Below are 16,834 nucleotides of genomic sequence, written 5' to 3'. Positions count from 1 at the left end.
CAGAATTCTGCTTTTAGCTCTGCTGGTTTAAATGTTGGATCACTGTGGACAATCCTTATAATATCTCTGAGTTTTTTGATAAATTTATAATTAAAATGCTATTAAATAAAATCATTTGGATATAACCTTTTTTTTGTATCAGTAAAACTGCCAGAAGGTGATTTTTAGATTTCTGAATAAAACTTCAAGTTACGTCTTTAGAGTCTACCACTGTGTTTCCTAAACCGTCTGTCTTGGAAAACAATAATGTCCCTCAGAGAAATCCTGAGTCATAAAAGTTTGGGAAACACTGTGTAATATATCTCTGTCTTGAAGATTCATAATGCACATTTGACCCAGCAAACGTTCTCAAAATTCCTGTATTTAAAAACAAAATACAGAAATGTTGTCTTAGCAACTATAGACGGTATTTAATCATGAACTTATCTTTAAGATCAATTAATGTTTTGAGGAACTCAGTTCTGGAAATGTTGCAATGCTATACACTGTTTGGCCTGTCGGAAGCTTCCATTATGGCTGTTGGATAGCAGCCTTCAGAATAAATATACAAATTTCTTCCAAATCAATGTAAACATAATTCTTTAATCACTGAGCAGGTGTTAAAAATTATCATGAAGTTTAAAGAAAGAAGCTTGAGTAACTAATTTTGTCCATAAGATTTAGAAAGGAATTTGGGCAGCCTTTAATGATTGTTCAAATGCTGATAAAGCCATTTGGTATTGGACCCTACCCAGAGCTAGCACTACTCCTATAATATGCACCTGTAACTGACCCATTTAGTAACAGGAAAATAGGGAGTCATCCATAAAGTTGTGTTTGCTTCTTTGTTTACATCCCTTAAGTTTGAATACCAAGTTTAGAATCTGTGGTCCTGAAAATTATGGTCCTTTCTCCACGCTGCCCTCTAGCTCTGTTTATGATCCGAATACCCTCTCCACCTCTGCTCCCACCCATGAGTTGAGCCTACCTGAATAGGAGTGTTGGGTGCCAACACTAGACTGCTCTGAGGTACCACCAATCGCACAAATCCCTTCCTTCTTATTGATTGCTTTTCTAAAGGTCTTGGCAACATCTGTGCTTTTTAGGCCATGGAAAATCTGTTAAAATATAATGTATCTTTAGAAACCCAAGCAGTGATCAAGAAAATCACAAAGGAAAGAATACGTAGTGTTGAAGCAAGGAGGGAAGGAATGTCTTTCCAGATATTTTTAAAAACGGAATTCAAGTTCTAAGTCTCAAATGTGTTGCCTTGTATTCTGCATGGTACTCACCTTGATAAACTCATCAAAGCTGATCCTTCCATCTTGGTCCAGATCACCTGTAGCCATCAGGTTTTCTGTAATTTCTCTTACTCTGTACCCCGGCAAAGGCAAGCAAGCAGCTTTGAACAAGTCATTCAACTCATTGAAGCTGATGTATCCATTGCCATCAGTATCTGTAACGCACACAATATACTGAAGCTTCAGGAAAACTCAGGCAACAACTTTTAGAGAGGTGGGGGAAGGCTAGATGGAAGGTGAAGGGATGAGAGAGGCTTTCATTCAGGCATCAAGGTATGAGCCCACAGAAGAGTCAGCATCTCACAAGATGCCTGTTGCTATTGAATAGCGGCACTAGCATTACTTTCAACATCCACAGTAAAAGAGTCAAAATTTCTATAAGGTACCTCTGTTTCCACAAAGAACTCTTACAGAAACTCTTAAGGAAACCACAGGTTTAGTGATAAAGAGTAAGAGAAAGTATGTAATGGTATTTAAATCAAGGAAACAGCGAAAAAGAAGACAAGATATAAAAGATGAGACTTATGAACCATTTCCAGGAAAAAACTACGGAAGAGTAGAGTCCATATTCCATGTTTTGATAGAGAAAGTAATTTTCTTGAAGCATATCTTTCAAACATAAGTCCGCCCAGCTCTTCTAAACCAATACTACTGGTTTCCTGTCCCCTCTGCAATTTCGCTCATGTTCCCATTTCATTGAGACTACCCTGTGGCTACTCAGTGAAGAAGAGAATGATGCAATTTGGGGTACAGGTCTACTCACCAACTTTGGCAAAAGCTTCTCTGAGCTCCATCATTTCCTCATCGGACACCGATCCTCTGGCCATTTTTTATTGCTTTAGGTAACAGATCTGGAGAGAAGAAGAACATGAAAGATAACTTTTGTGCATCTCAATTCTTAAAATATCACATTAAGAAGCAATTCCCATTTATTACGTGAAGAAATACTCTTCTGCATCCTTCATGATTTAGAACTATCTTCTCAAAATGTAAGTCAGAAATATGCTTTTTCTCAACCCTCTGTGTGGTGGTCTCCAAGGATGGCTCTCAACAGTTTCTTCCCTCCTGAGCAATACAGAATGCTCCTCACATCAAGAAGCATTCCCTCCCCTAGAATCTGGGCTCATTTTGTTACTGCTTTGACCATTAGAGGGTGGTAGAAATGAAGTCTGGGGCTGGAAACCTCTGCTTCCTTCCTTTTGGAATGCTCATTCTTAAGATGTTCCCTCTTGGTACTCCAATTGCCATGCCATGAGACATTCAAGCCACATAAAGAAGCCAGTGAAGGAGAACTGGGTGCTTTGGTTAACATCCTGGCTGAGATCCCATCTGACAGCCAGCATCCATGCCAGCCACCTGAGAGGGCCATTTTGGGCCTTCTGGCCCATTTGAACTTCTAGATGACCACATTCCCAGCCAACATCACATTAAGCAGAAGAATCGCCCAGCTGCACTCGGTCAGCCGAAAGAACAGAGACGATAAAACGAGTGATGTCTTAAATCACCGTTTTAGAGTAGTTACACAGCAATAGGCAACGAAAACTTAACTTTTACATAAATGTCTTTTTTAAAGTGGTATCTTCATGTTCCTATTTAACATTAATATGTTTGACCGTAAGTGAACGGATACATTTTATAACATCAAAGGAGGTTAATCACAATTCTCAATATTATTTAGGGATGAACAAAGGGAAGCTGACCCTCTCATAATTCATCTATGGGAATTTGAGGCGCTTTGTAGATGTTTTCTTCTTAGAAAGCCTTGTCTTGCTGAGAAAGTGCTTGAGTAATTTCCCTTTTCCTGTGCATTACCGCTGCCCTCTAGTGGGTAAGAAGAAAATAACAGAAAATGGATGATAATCTCCATGCCCCTAGCTAATCCACACCAGCATGTTTCAAATCGGAGATCCACTGAAGCTTGCTGAACTTACTGGCGTGGAGGGGACAAGTGGGGTGGGAGTGTGGGGAGGGGGTGTTTCTAAGCATATTTATATTTTGGATAGTTCAGGGAAGTTATCGATTTTTGAAAATACATTTGTGACAGGATGTTGTTTTAAGTAGATTCTTTTTTATATTTTCATATTATTCTGCAGGGCTGTATTTGTTCCAGATGGCAACCAACATTCACACCAAATAGAAAACAGTCTTAACATTGAAACCTGTAGGCCAAAAATGCATTACACTCAATTTTGCAAATCCATATCCATATCCACCAAATTATTACCCTGCCACATACATGTATCGGTGGTTTCAAACTTTCGTTTCACCAAGCAACCCTCTGTTGACAGAAACCTTACATGTAAATGAAAGCAAACAAACAAAAATAACAACTCTGAGAGTCTTTGGTTGAAAAACCCAAATGTCCCCCTACCCCTCTATCTTATCTCCTTGTCTCCTTCACCTGTGGGAACTCCAGGGAGCATAATTTGAAAATCATAGAATTATATATGTATTCATTTAAATTTAAATGTATTTATCAAAAAATGTATTTTTGTTATCAATAAAAATTTTAGTTTATTATTATTTGGCTTACATATCTAAGAAGATATTGGTCCACTGGATCTTTTCAAGGACAACAGAAACCGTTGAGGGCTTAATTGTATTAAAAACACAATTTCAGTTACACATCACAGTAACCCTAAAAGACAGGCACTGGCTATCTGGCTTTCTTCTCTTTCTCTCCCTCCCTCTCTTCCTTTTTTCTTTCATTCTTCCTTCCTTCCTTTCTCCCTTTCTACCTTTTCAGAATGCCTTTTCCCAAAAATAATTTGAGTTAAGTTACAAAGATTATCCAAACCCCAGAGTTAAACAAACTAAATGATGTAATTGATAAGAAAGAAAGTGTAACTGAAACAAGATGATTGTAAGGAGGAACTCTAATATTTAAAATACATGCCTATGACCCTGTATGTTTTGCTACAAGTAGGCTGAAAATCTAGCTTCAAGTTCTCCAGAAGCTAAGGCCAGAAGTGTCATCGATTATACAAGGGCAGCAGATCTGATGTCTGACAGTAAAATCTTCAGGATTTAAGAAGAGGCCATTTGTGGGATGGGGTAAACACAGGTTTTGTGTCTCTTACAATGTCCTTCCATGTAGTCTGATGGCATAGGTATGTATATCCTCATTGTATAGATCAGAAAACAGACGTTCACAGAAGTTAAGATACAGATATCAAATCACACAGCTGGGTAGAGAAGCAACCAAGACTCCAATCCTCAAGTCTTTTCTCCTCTCCCAGGCTGTCTACTCAGGTTCTCTGCCTTCATGTTTCTGTTAGACACATATCCCATCCATCCATTTATTCACTCAGCAATGATTTATTATGTATATGAACTATGGATAGCCCAATGGGAGATTTTTAAAACTACAATATAGCAAGCTTATCAAGGCATTCTAGGAGAAAGCTTTTGCTTTCCTGTGTTAAGAAATCAAAGTTTCTATTTTAAGGAATTAGTATATAACTTTGCTAAATACTTGTGGCTAACTTGGCTTGACTCTCTTTTATACTCTCTACCATATCCACATATGCATGAATAGGAGGCTGGCTGGCTCTCTGGCTGGCCAGCCCTTCGTGTTTTTAAATGTCTTAACACCTCTTGGTTCATGTGTTTATGGGATTATGAGATAAATTCATTCATTTAACATTTATTTTATAGATGCCTACTAAAAGCCAGGCGCCGTTCTTCATTTTAGGTAAGCACGTCTATATTGACCTAGTTAGTTGCCCTGAAAGGATGAAACGATGTCAAAGGTAAGGAGGATAAACAAGATCTCTGAATCTCAACCTGGCCCTATCCCTTGACCCAAGAATGTTAGATTTCAGAGCACTATCAGCAGCTAGTGATAAATGTAAGTAGAAGCAGGGGACAAGGCTGCATTCTAAATGCCACAAGCAGGCAAGAAAGAAGCAAAACAATTATAGCGTCGGACAAAGACAGAAACCTAAAAAATATCTAAAGATCATGGTATAATGGGAAATTATTTTACCATAAAAATTGCAATGGCCCCTTCATTTAAAAGACATAAAAATTACACATTATTTTAAAATCATTATTTTTAAACCACAGCAGGTAGGTCAAAATGAAAAGCCTTGAACATCTGTAACAATATTTTTCTAAGAGATTTATGAGTGCAGAGGATCAACTCAGAGAAGCCAAAAGTGAGAACACTTTCAAATTTTAAAAGCCCAAAACCCCTCCGTGGTTTAACAGCAAATGCAGAAGAGAAGTGGATTGACTTAGTTTAAAAGGTAAAGTGGAGATCCCAGTACTTTGGGAGGCGTGCGGATCATGAGGTCAAGAGATCGAGACCATCCTGGCCAACACAGTGAAACCCGGTCTCTACTAAAAATACAAAAAAACTAGCTGGTCGTGGTGGCACGCGCCTGTAGTCCCAGCTACTCAGGATGCTGAAGCAGGAGAATTGCTTGAACTCAGGAGGCAGAGGTTACAGTGAGCTGAGGTCATGCCACTGCACTCCAGCCTGGCGCCTCGTGATGGAGTGAGACTCTGTCTCAAAAAACAAAACAAAACAAAACAAAACAAAACAGGTAAAGTGGAGAAAGGATAATCAGCAACTGACATTGCTGTGATACTGTTTGTTGTTGTTGGGCAGAAACATGAATAGATATCTGGAGAGAGTCCCTTTTACCATCAGCATGAGCAGCATATCCTGGAAACACAACCTAACTTTTGAAGACAGAAGGAACCTCATAAATAATTTATTACAATGCCCTCATTTTATGAATAAGGAAACTGAAGGTCCAGTGAGAAGAAATGTTTCATCCATGTACAAATTCTCAAGGCAATGCCAGGATGGAGCTTGTAAATGCAGGTGCTGACAAGCAGAGCAGAAAAAGGATAGAGTTACCATTAAAAGGGTCCCTAAGGTCCATAACTGAGCAGAGACTTTTAAGTAATTGAACTGAATGTGCAAATGGCAGCAATTTCACAAAGCAAAACAGCAGGAAAAGGATGTAATTAAGGTAATACAGACAGACCAGGTCATTTCTAAGAAAGACATTGGCCCAGGTGTGGTGGCTCACACCTATAATCCCAGCATGTTGGGAGACTGAGGTGGGCAGCTCCCTTTGAGCTCAGGTGTTCGAGACCAGCCTAAGCAACATGGTGAAATCCCATCTCTACCAAAAATACAAAAATTAGCCAGGTGTGGTGGTGCATGCCTGCAATTCCAGCCGCTTGGGAGGCTGAGGTAGGAGGATCACTTGAACCTGGATGTGGAGGTTGCAGTGAACTAAGATTACACCACTGAACTCCAACCTGGGTGACAAAATGAGACCCCCATCTCAAAAACAAAAAACAAAACAAACAAAGGCACTGCTGTTGTTGGAATCAAATATTAGATACTTTACATAGTCCATGAATGTGTTTTCCTGAAAAAAAAATGCACGCATTTTAATTCATGCATATTTGAAAATATGGGTTATGATAACATTAGTCGGATTAATAAGTCATGTAAGTAAGATTAATCGGTGATGGCTTTAGTTTGCAAATTACTGGCACCATACAGGCAGCAAAATATAGAGACATTGCTGCAGTAATGGGCGTGCTGAGGCATCAGGAGCTTAAAAGAAGGGGCTGAAGAAAGCACATATCTTCCAAGACATAAGTGAGTGATTTCTTCAGCTCTGCCCAACTGCTCTTGCATTGAGTGTGGGCCTTTTTAACGACTACGTCATCTAAATATGCCCTGCCACAGACCATTTTTCAGATCTTATGCAAACCTGTGGTCAATTCTGGAACTCCCCTTCTGAATTACTGCCCAAATCAAAAATCTATTATAAGAAGACAGATCATTCATTGAGGTCATGTGTGGGCTGCTAGTTTGTGTATGTGTGTGTGAATACTTCAATTTAGTAAATCAACAGTGGTAGAATCTGAAGACATTGACTAAAAAAAAGCATTGGTTGTTCATTTTTTAAAATTATATTATTTTTAGAACCATAAGAAAATGAAATAGCCTCACCCCAAACTGCAAAAGCCACAAAGCCTGTTCATTTCTTTAAGTCAGTGAGTTTTGAGGTTCTGCTTTATGGGGACTGGTATTTCCCAAGTCAGGAGCAAAGGGAATTTCTGAGAATGAGTTATCACGAAAGTATCTGAACTGAAGTTCTCTGACACGTGAATATAGAAACAATTGGTGGGAGTTTACTACTGAACACAGTGCTGCAGAATTTACAGAAGAAAAAACATCCTCTAAAGTAAACATAAAAATGTAGAGGGAATTTTTGCTGAGCAGTTTCATAACTGAGAATCAAAAGAAGCAGAAAGGCTTGGGAAAAGGTGACCTGTCTAGAAAGAGATGCTCTTGGGCTGGAATCATTTCTGAAAGATGGTAGTGCTGGGCTAGTCAGTATTTTGATTCAATGTACTGATACCCAATTATATAACCTGCCAGAATCAGGGAGGCATCTGTGCCCTGGTATTACATTGCCAAGGGACTCTTTTGAATGTGCCCCACTTTTCCCCGCAACTTGATTCAGTAGCTAAAGTAAAACTGGACACTCAGGACTCAAGTTCCTAGTTTTGCCTCAATAATTTCAGTACATTTCCAGAGGGGAAATTATATGTATATATACACAACTTCCAAACATCTCAAGAACAGTGAGTAATCCAAAACAACACGTCATCTAGAATAACATTAATATTGTAAGTTTTAGCATTAGATTATGACAACTAAAGAAATGAAAAATAAAATTTGTAGGACTCTGAAGCAAAATAAAATATGCATACACTTTTAAAAAGCCATCAAGATTAATCTACTTAAGGAAAAATATTGCTTTTAGTTAATTCTGTCCCCTTCATTTTATGAAGTAGACCACTGTAGGAGCTCATACTTTGAGAATATATGTAATTTACTCTATATTCTTGGGATATCATATCTCTATGGATTCAGGTATGCCTAACTTTTACATAAAGGATGATTCAGAAAATATAATTTCAAAATAACTTTTTTTTAAAGAAACCAAATAATTATAAATGGCCTTAAATACAGATGGCCAGTTAAAGGAACTCTTATGAATCCTTCTGTGAAGTCAGAATCTCCTCCAGATTGTCTTTTTTCTCCCTGCAGATACATGGAGTCTCTCAAAGTCTATTTCAGAGTACAGAATTCTTCTCTCTGCAGGCTCTGATGTAAATGCCACAGGGTGGAAGGTAGGGGAAAGGCTATTCACACGTAGACTCAGTGGCTCTCCTCTGACACTGTTATCTCAGGCCACATAAACACCTATGGGAAGCTAGCAAGCCAGATTACTCCAAACCTCATCAACCTCATATTGCTCTGGGTGCCTCTGGTTTGACCACTCCACTGAGGGGCTTCTGAAGCTGTGTAGCACATCGTACAGAGCCTGGCTCTGTCACCAGCTAAGGAGTTCTCATTCTTGCCTTCTCTCCCTTAGTACATTGCTGATGCCTCTGTTTTCTACCAAGTTGCCCAATCCCACTAAGGGTGTGACACAAGAACAAGCCTCCTGCAAGAAAAGGGGGTACTCTAGGCTGGGGCTTGGGGAGCCCTTTCTGTGCCTTAGCATCTCTCTCCTTTCCTGGGCTATAGATAGTGATCCTCCTGGCACTAACATCCTGAAATTCTACAGCTATTAGAGTATCCTAAATGCATATTTTCAATAAGTTGAATATTATTATGGGCTAGCTGTTTAACCATGATTGCACTATTACCTCCATATCAAATGCCATTCATTCGTTCGTTCACTCCATATATGTCTCTATGCAGAGTACTGCCCTGGCTGCAAGGAGGTTGGGGAGGGGCTGCAAGCATGAGTTACACAAAGACTGGGGCTTCATGAAGCCCACAGTTAAATGCCAAGTTTCAAATGCAGCACATGGATTACAGCTATTTTACTCTGGAATGGTGAAAGCAATGAAAAGTGTTCTGAAGATCAGAAATGAACAAGTGAGAAGGTTAAACCCAGGGCTCTGAGGGAAAAATAAGACTAGATAAGTGTAAGGAATTAGCACAGAGGCTTATCAAAAATAAAAATATAAAATACCCGAATCAGCCCAGGCAATTAAGATAGTGAGATAATTAATACACTTGAACATCTCCAAAGAAATCAAAATGGAAATAACTGGCAGGAAATGGAAGAAAGTACCGAGCTCGTCAGTCAGACCTAGGCTGCTTCCTGTCTGGGTTAACTTCAGGCTCCATCTTGCCTCTGCGAGACTCAGTTTTCTCAATCATAAACTGAGAAGCAGAGTCCCTTCCATGTTAAAAGTTCCAAAATTCTATGCAGTAGCTGACAAGTATACAAGCAGGTTCGGGCTAGATTAGAAAGCATTATGAATGAGCTGAGAAATAGGTGCTGGCGCCATCAGCAGCTGCAGCTGTGGCCCGGAGGTGCCTCCTGTGAAATGGAGCAAGTGAGGCAGTGGACAGCTCCCAGCCCAGCCTGGCTCCTGGGGGCTGGAGGGCTGCGTTCCTGCTCTTACCTCAGCAGCAAGTAAAGCTCTGTCTAGATGCATTCTCCTCACTGGCCCCAGGCAGATGCCCGCTGCTCAGCTCCCTAGCTGCTGGACTACCCAGCACAGAGCAGCAAAGTTCCCAGAGCAGCATGTGAGACCTGTTTTACGGGACGTCACCACAGACAGCTTAAGATCCAGTTCACTCCTAGTTTCTAGGTAAGATGGTGTGCAAACTGTCCCAGAAAGAGAGCCATCTACTATTTCGTTAAAAATATCCAAATAAGGAAATGCCACAACCTCTCTGGTGTCTGATATCCCCACTTTGTAACCTAAACCTTTTCTCATATGGTTAAAGGTCTCTGTTTCTTGAGCTATTCTCAGAGGAAATAACAGGAGCTGTTCAATGCATAAAAATTCCATCACATGCTTCAGTTTCTTTTTGTTCTTTTAACCTGCCTTTTTAGGGCTAATTTTCCAAATCTCTCATAGTTTTCTTTGCTATCTTCTGGGTCTATGCCAACTTCCTTATAGAATGAATGTAGTAAGAATAGCAGTCATACAATGTAGAGGTGGAGGGATCTTAGAGACAATCTATCTGGCCACTCCTCTGTCACGGAGGCATGAAATGACACCCAAGTTAAAGGACATACCCAACATCGCAGAGCTTATTGGAGGTGTGGCTGGGACCTGAGTCCAGGCCCCCTTATTTCTCTTCTTCCCTCTTTAATATGTTTTAAACCCTAAGATAGAGCTCTTCTCTTTAATTAAGACCTTCTCTACATAGAGCAAGAATAATGTCCCAAGATTTCAAATGTCTTACGAGTATAATTTCATGAATGTTTCTTGTACATGAAGGGGAATTTATCTAGGTATGGCAAAAGCACTGTTCAGGTTTAGGCTACAAGTAACATGCCAAATCACATACAAATATTGTATACACTGGCATCCCCTGGGTCACAATGACTCTTTCCTCCTTCATTCATCTATACATTTATTCATTTTTTTTTTCCCTTAAAGAGACAGCTCTTGCTATATTCCCCAGCAGGAGTGCAGTGGCTAATCACAGGTGTGATCCCACTACTGATCAGCACAGGAGTTCTGACCTGCTCCATTTCCAATATGAGCCAGTGCACCCACCCCTCCTTAAACAACCTGGTGGTCCCCTGCTCTGGTATTGATACCAAACTTAGTGCTGACACCCAGTTGGTATGGCACACTACAGCCCAGAACTTCTGGACTCAAGCTCTCTCCTGTCTCCGCCTCCCGAGTAGCTAGGACTACAGGCATGCACCACCACACATTGTTGTACATTGATTCTTGACTTTGCATTAAGGCCCTCCAAATTTCCTTAGCAACCAAAGAGCAAACCCAATTAAAACAACTCACCATGACATGAAATGTTCAAAAGACAAGACAGCCAAATTCACACATTAACACTAAAATGACACCCTCAGACTGATCTCAACAGTCATCGTGGTTTCAGGCATCCTGTTCTCCTGGAGGCTGGGGAGAGTCAGCGAGCCCTTCCTCCTCTGAGCTTTGCTCCAGACCGCTGTAGTGTGGTCCCTGTTTCCATTCATCTCTCCCAGCAGATCAGGAGCTCACTGCGCTGCTTAGTGTCTGGCACACGCGAGGCCCTCAGTAAATGGGCTGTATACATGAACAAACCAATCCATAAACTAATGGTATACAGGACTTGAAAAGTCTCCTATCACCTTTGAGGAGTTTAACAATAATATTCTTGTGTATATACTTAGAAAATCCCATCCACTGAAAGGTACAAACACCTAAAACAAGGCTAATAAATGATTCAAGTTCACATGAAACCACTTCGCTGGAAAGACAACTTCGGTGAGTTGATTTGGGGTCTAAAGGGCAGCTGCTGTCCCGAGGTGGTCTGTGAAGCCGCACCTGCGCATGCTCCCTAGCCCTACCTTGCCAGCCGAAAATCATTTCTGTCTGAAACCGCAGATCCTGAGGCTGGCTTCTCCGCGCTGTTGTAATAACCCTGCTGGCTGCTGGTAATGCTTGACAGTGGGTCTCTATCCAACTCTGCAGGGCCTGTCTCTAAGCTGAGGGCTGCTGAGGTGTGAGGGAAAGGAACTGTGGAGACAGAGCAGAGACTGAAAGGAGGGCAAACCTACCTGGGATGGACAGGTGCGGTGAACCAAGGAGCACGCTGGATAATTAGGAGTAGGTGCTAGCATTTACCTGCATGTCATTTGCATATCACTATCTGGACTATGAAATGCATCTTCCAATCACTATAAATGTCTGCCACTAAAAAAATTCAAACATTTGTAAATTTCTTTCTTCAGCAGACATTTGTGAAACACCGATTATGTGCGAGGTCCTGTGTTCTGAGATGCTGAGAACATGGAGATGTGGCTCTGGCCTGCTGAGTAGGGAAGAGAGCCACAGTCACTAGAATACAGAGGGACTTTATAGATCCACAGGAAGAGAGAAAATATAGCTCTCCCCTGGAGAGCCAAAGGCGGCCCCCCCAAGAGAAAGTGACATTTGACCTAGATTTCAACAGAGGAGTACGAGATTGCTTAATGGTCAGTCTTCATTCATCTGAGAGTATTAGCCCACGTACTTTCTATAGAAAGTCTATCTATTTGGAGCCAGAGAAAAGGCAAATAGCTAAAGAACAAATGAGAAAATCAGTTGGTCAATAATAATAGCCATTAACGTTGAGTGGCTAACTCAGTGCTAAATGTTTTATATGCATTCACATTTCTCACACAATCCTATAGGGTATTACTATGATTCCCACTTTATTGATGAGGAAAGTGAGGTTGAAATAACTGGCCCAGGGTCACACAGCTATAAACTGGGGGAGCCTCCTGCCTTTCCTATCATTTCTGGCCATTGGATTCCTGTATCTCTTTGAGTTTCCTTGCCATCCTTTGGGTTACTCAAAAAGAAACCCCTAAAGGTCAAAGCTCTGACCTCATGTTAATTAGGGATACATATATTTCTGCAAGATTTTGCTTAGTACTGGGGCTCTTCCTAGGCTCTTTAGAGAAGTTCTAAATGCGTCTTCTCTTCAGTTCCTCAGCATCTTTAAAGGAAGTATTAAGAGGAGCAAGAATAAAACCAGGCTTTATCTTTTCTGCCTGTGCCTTCCTTGCCACTGGTGGAGAAAGGGGTCCTTTCTGCCAGTGGCCTCCACAACTCAGTCATCCACTCACATTTAATAAAGCACTTACCTTGTCGTAGGTACTAGGGATACCAAGATAAACAGCAGAGAGTCCTTGCTCCTGAGGGGCGCACAGTCCAGTAAAGGAAAATAGTCATGCAAATGCAAGGCTACACTCATATGACTATTTTAAAGATATTACTAGCATGGAGCTGCAGGAGCACAGAGAAGGAAGTGCAGTGGACCCCGGAACAACACAGGTTTGAATGGTGTGGGTCCAATTATATGCAATTTTCTTCAATAGGGTCAGCCCTCATTGCCCTCGGGTTCAGCATCTGCAACCAAATGTGTATGGAAAATGCAAGTATTCACAGAATGCAAAACCCAGGGAGACCAAGGGCCAATTTTTGGTACATGCGGGTGCCACAGGGCTGACTGTGGAACTTGAGAATGTATGGATTTTAGTGCCGAGGGGGGTCCTGGAACCGATGCCCTGTGGATAGCATGGGACAACTGTATTTAACTCTGCCTGGGAAGGGATGAGAAGGTTTTCCAGAGAAGGTGATGTTGCCCATTGAGCTAAGTCTTAGGGAACCAGAAGGAGTTTTCCAAACAGAAAACATAGAAAGTTCCAGGCAGAGAAAATAGCTCTGCAAAGTGCAAAGCAAAAGCACGCAGAGAAAACTGTGGCAGGTTGGGTGTAGCTAAAGGATGCAGGAGGAGAGACCAGCAGGATGAGAGGTTGAGGATGTGGTGTCACCATGGTGCTTGTCCTCACTAGCTCTTGTTTCCAGAGGCAAAACCTCAGTGATTCAGGCTATACTCCACTCACCGCAGGTAATGTGAATGCAAACAACAAAATCATTCTTCCTAGAGACGATTTTGCTTTGTTTGTGTGCACAAAGCTTTCTCCTTAGTCCCTGTCTCCCATTTAGAAAATACTACAAAGACAGGAGGGAACTGAACATGATAGAATTGGGAAAATAGGGGCCCTGGAGGGTGAAGTCACTCCCCAAAAGTCTCAAAGTGAGTCAGTGACTGGTCTGAAAAGAGAACTAAGTGGAACCTCTGGAGTCTTAGTTTGGTCTAGCCAATGCATGAGAAAAACACAAACCAGTTAGCATTTGAAAAACCTGAAGTTTTACATTTAAAAACCCTTGAGAGGCACGGTCTGTGAAATGTGCTTTACTTCTTAGATCTGTGGATCTAGGATACAGGGATACACCCACATAAAGGCATTCCGAAAGCAAAACGCTCCTCTCTTCCTTTACGAAATTAGGGTTGTTATCTATTGTTTTAAGAATGAATGAACTAGGCAGTGACGTGGTATGGTGAAGTGCTGAATTTTCTGACTTAGCTATTTTTTGCTGTGTGTCTTTGAATGTGTTACTGAAATCTTCCGAGCCTCAGTTTTTTCATCTGTAAAGAAAGGGTGTTTATAATGCAACCACGGTGTTCATTTCATAGAGCAGCATTAGTATTAAGTGAGACAGAGTGTTTAAAATATACACAACAGTGCCTGCTGAATGAAGGGAGGAAGAGAGGAAGAGAGGAAGGAAAGAAAGAAAGAAGAGGGAAGGGAGAGAGGAAGTTAAAAGAAAATATAAAAGAACTAGAACTTTTGCAAAATTATCTTGGAGAACAAACACCAATTTCTACTATAAATTGTAGGAAATATTGTGAAGCCACAACTTAAAAGTAACACTTAGTTGTGTGTATATTATGTGTTTTTGTGTGGGCGTAAATCTAGATCTCACATCCATGCTCTCTGGTTTAATGTTCTCGGTCTGGCTTATTTTGGCTTTGGTACCACATTTCTTATTCAGAGCCCTTGAAGTCAGCTACTGCAGAACTGGTAGATAATACCAACCCAAAGTCAACAGCATTCATATTAGCTCATGCTGAGTGGTAAAGGGGCTTTGCCTTGCCTGAGATACTGACAGTGGAAAGTACCTTCTAGCAGTTGAGGAAGTGTGGCCAGAGTGGAAAAATGTACAGTAATCTTAAGAAAAACCCAACCACATACACCACGAGCCATGAAAGGAGAAGAGACCTCTGGGCATCTGTGATGAGGATGACTGGGCAACATCCCCTCCCTGATGGATGCACCAATGCTCAGAACTGATTCTGTTACCCTGCACTACACTTCTACCTGTTTCTCCACTCTCCAGTCCTCCAGGCATTTTCACCCTTGTAGGTTGAGCTGAAAACAGTGAGATAATGTGCAGCCGACATGTGTCTACTAGCAATGATAATGGAAGTTCTATTTATTTTTAATAATGGGACCTCATTCTTAATAGGCTCCTTGGAGCTATTATTTTAGAATCTCTAATGACAAGCTCATTTGCAGAAAAAAACAAAAGGAGGAGTGACAGATAAATTGAGGCAGGAAATGTATATTAATTTGATGGGCTATCTTTATCTTCATTTTTTTTTTGGATGTTATACTTTAGTTGGTAAATATTTACCAATACCAACGTACAATGGCATATGTGTAACATTTCTTTTATCAAAATTTTAAGTGGCCAAATAGCCTAATCTAATATCTTCATAGGTATTATTTTAAAGACTTTCCATTATAAAATCCTCAAGCATTTATATTTATTTCTCAAATATGTTTGGTGTACCAGCAGAACTAACGAAAGGAGAGTTGGGATCTCTTCCTTATAGAAAATGTGGAATTACAGGCTGGGTGCAGTGGTTCATGCCTGTAATCCCAGTATTTTGGGAGGCCAAGGTGGGCAGATCACCTGAGGTCAGGAGTTCAAGACCAGCCTGGCCAACATGGTGAAACCCCGTCTCTATTAAAAAATACAAAAAAGTTATCTGGGTGTGGTGGCATATGCCTGTAATCCCAGCTACTCGGGAGGCTGAGGTAGGAGAATCACTTGAACCTGGTAGGTGGAGGTTGCAGTGAGCTGAGATTGCGCCTGGGCAACAATAGCGAAAGCTACGTCTCCAACAATAAAAGTGAAAAAAAAAAAAAAAAAAAAAGAAGGAAAGAAAGAAAAAGAAAACGGGGAATTACAAATAATCATTCAATAATCACTAAATTGCAAAAAGATATATTTAGACATATTATCAGGAAGCAACTAATGGTTCATGTTAGAAGATACAAAACAGGTTAAATAGACGTGGTTCATACCTTTAAGAAACTGCCAACATAAAATGAGAGAGAGCCAAGGTGTGAATCTTGACTCTGCCAGTTACTGGTTCTGTGACCTTAGACAAGTCACTCAACCCTCCCTGAACCTCAGTTTGGTCATCTGGAATAAAAATATAATTTAAAAAAACTTTACCTAGCTATTTATGAAAATAAAAGCGTAATGATCTTTCAAGTGCTTGGCATAATGTAAGTATTTGGGGCTCAGTAAGTCAGGGGTGATGCTGAGTGGAGTAGATATGCTGCATATCTATATAGACAACAACATGGGAAAATGGAAGGGGAAAATAACCCGGATCACACCTAGCAAGTGGATAGCACTTGCCGGATTTTATAGAGGAGGAAACTGGACTTCAGAGGCTCCAGAAACTTGACCAGGCTCCACATTTACTAAGAGGCCAGAATATAAATCCAAATTTGTCTCTACCTTTGCTCCCCTTTCTTTATGCCACATTTGTGTCTTTTGTGCAAGGGAGCTACAGACATTCAGCTTTAAAGAACTAATACTGGAGATGATACTGGAGGAAGAATTGTGTCCAGTGAACAGAAGGGTGGATATGGAGTGAGGAGAAAAACTGTGTGATCATCACTAAATAGAGAAAGTATCACAACCATCATTTTCAGTGGGCACAGAAAAGAAACAGAATTCATGATATTTTGATGGACAGTCCCAACATGAATGACAACAAGAGAAGGAAAAAAATCTAAAAGTTCTCCCAGGTGCTCACCATATTCCACCTTTCCAAAGGGGAAACTTTGAAACTGTTTATAAAGCATTAGAGACAGTGGGGGAAGTTCAGTTTG

General features: G+C 40.7%; 1 protein-coding gene across 1 annotated transcript in view; it reads right to left on the bottom strand.

The window, feature by feature from the left end:
- The window catches only part of LCP1 (lymphocyte cytosolic protein 1), an 84,571-nt gene that overhangs the window by 31,118 nt on the left and 36,619 nt on the right, over positions 1–16,834 (bottom strand). Inside the window, exons 4-6 of the mRNA XM_003934354.3 lie at positions 2,044–2,131; positions 1,272–1,435; positions 968–1,097 (exon numbers count right to left, since the gene is read on the bottom strand). Of these exons, the coding sequence (XP_003934403.1) occupies positions 968–1,097; positions 1,272–1,435; positions 2,044–2,107 (358 nt within the window). The 5' untranslated portion in view covers positions 2,108–2,131. The remainder of the gene's footprint in view (positions 1–967; positions 1,098–1,271; positions 1,436–2,043; positions 2,132–16,834) is intronic.

This window comes from Saimiri boliviensis, chromosome 16, assembly GCF_048565385.1.
Source record: "Saimiri boliviensis isolate mSaiBol1 chromosome 16, mSaiBol1.pri, whole genome shotgun sequence".
Lineage (NCBI taxonomy): Eukaryota > Metazoa > Chordata > Mammalia > Primates > Cebidae > Saimiri > Saimiri boliviensis.
This window is presented reverse-complemented; position numbering and strand designations above follow the sequence as displayed.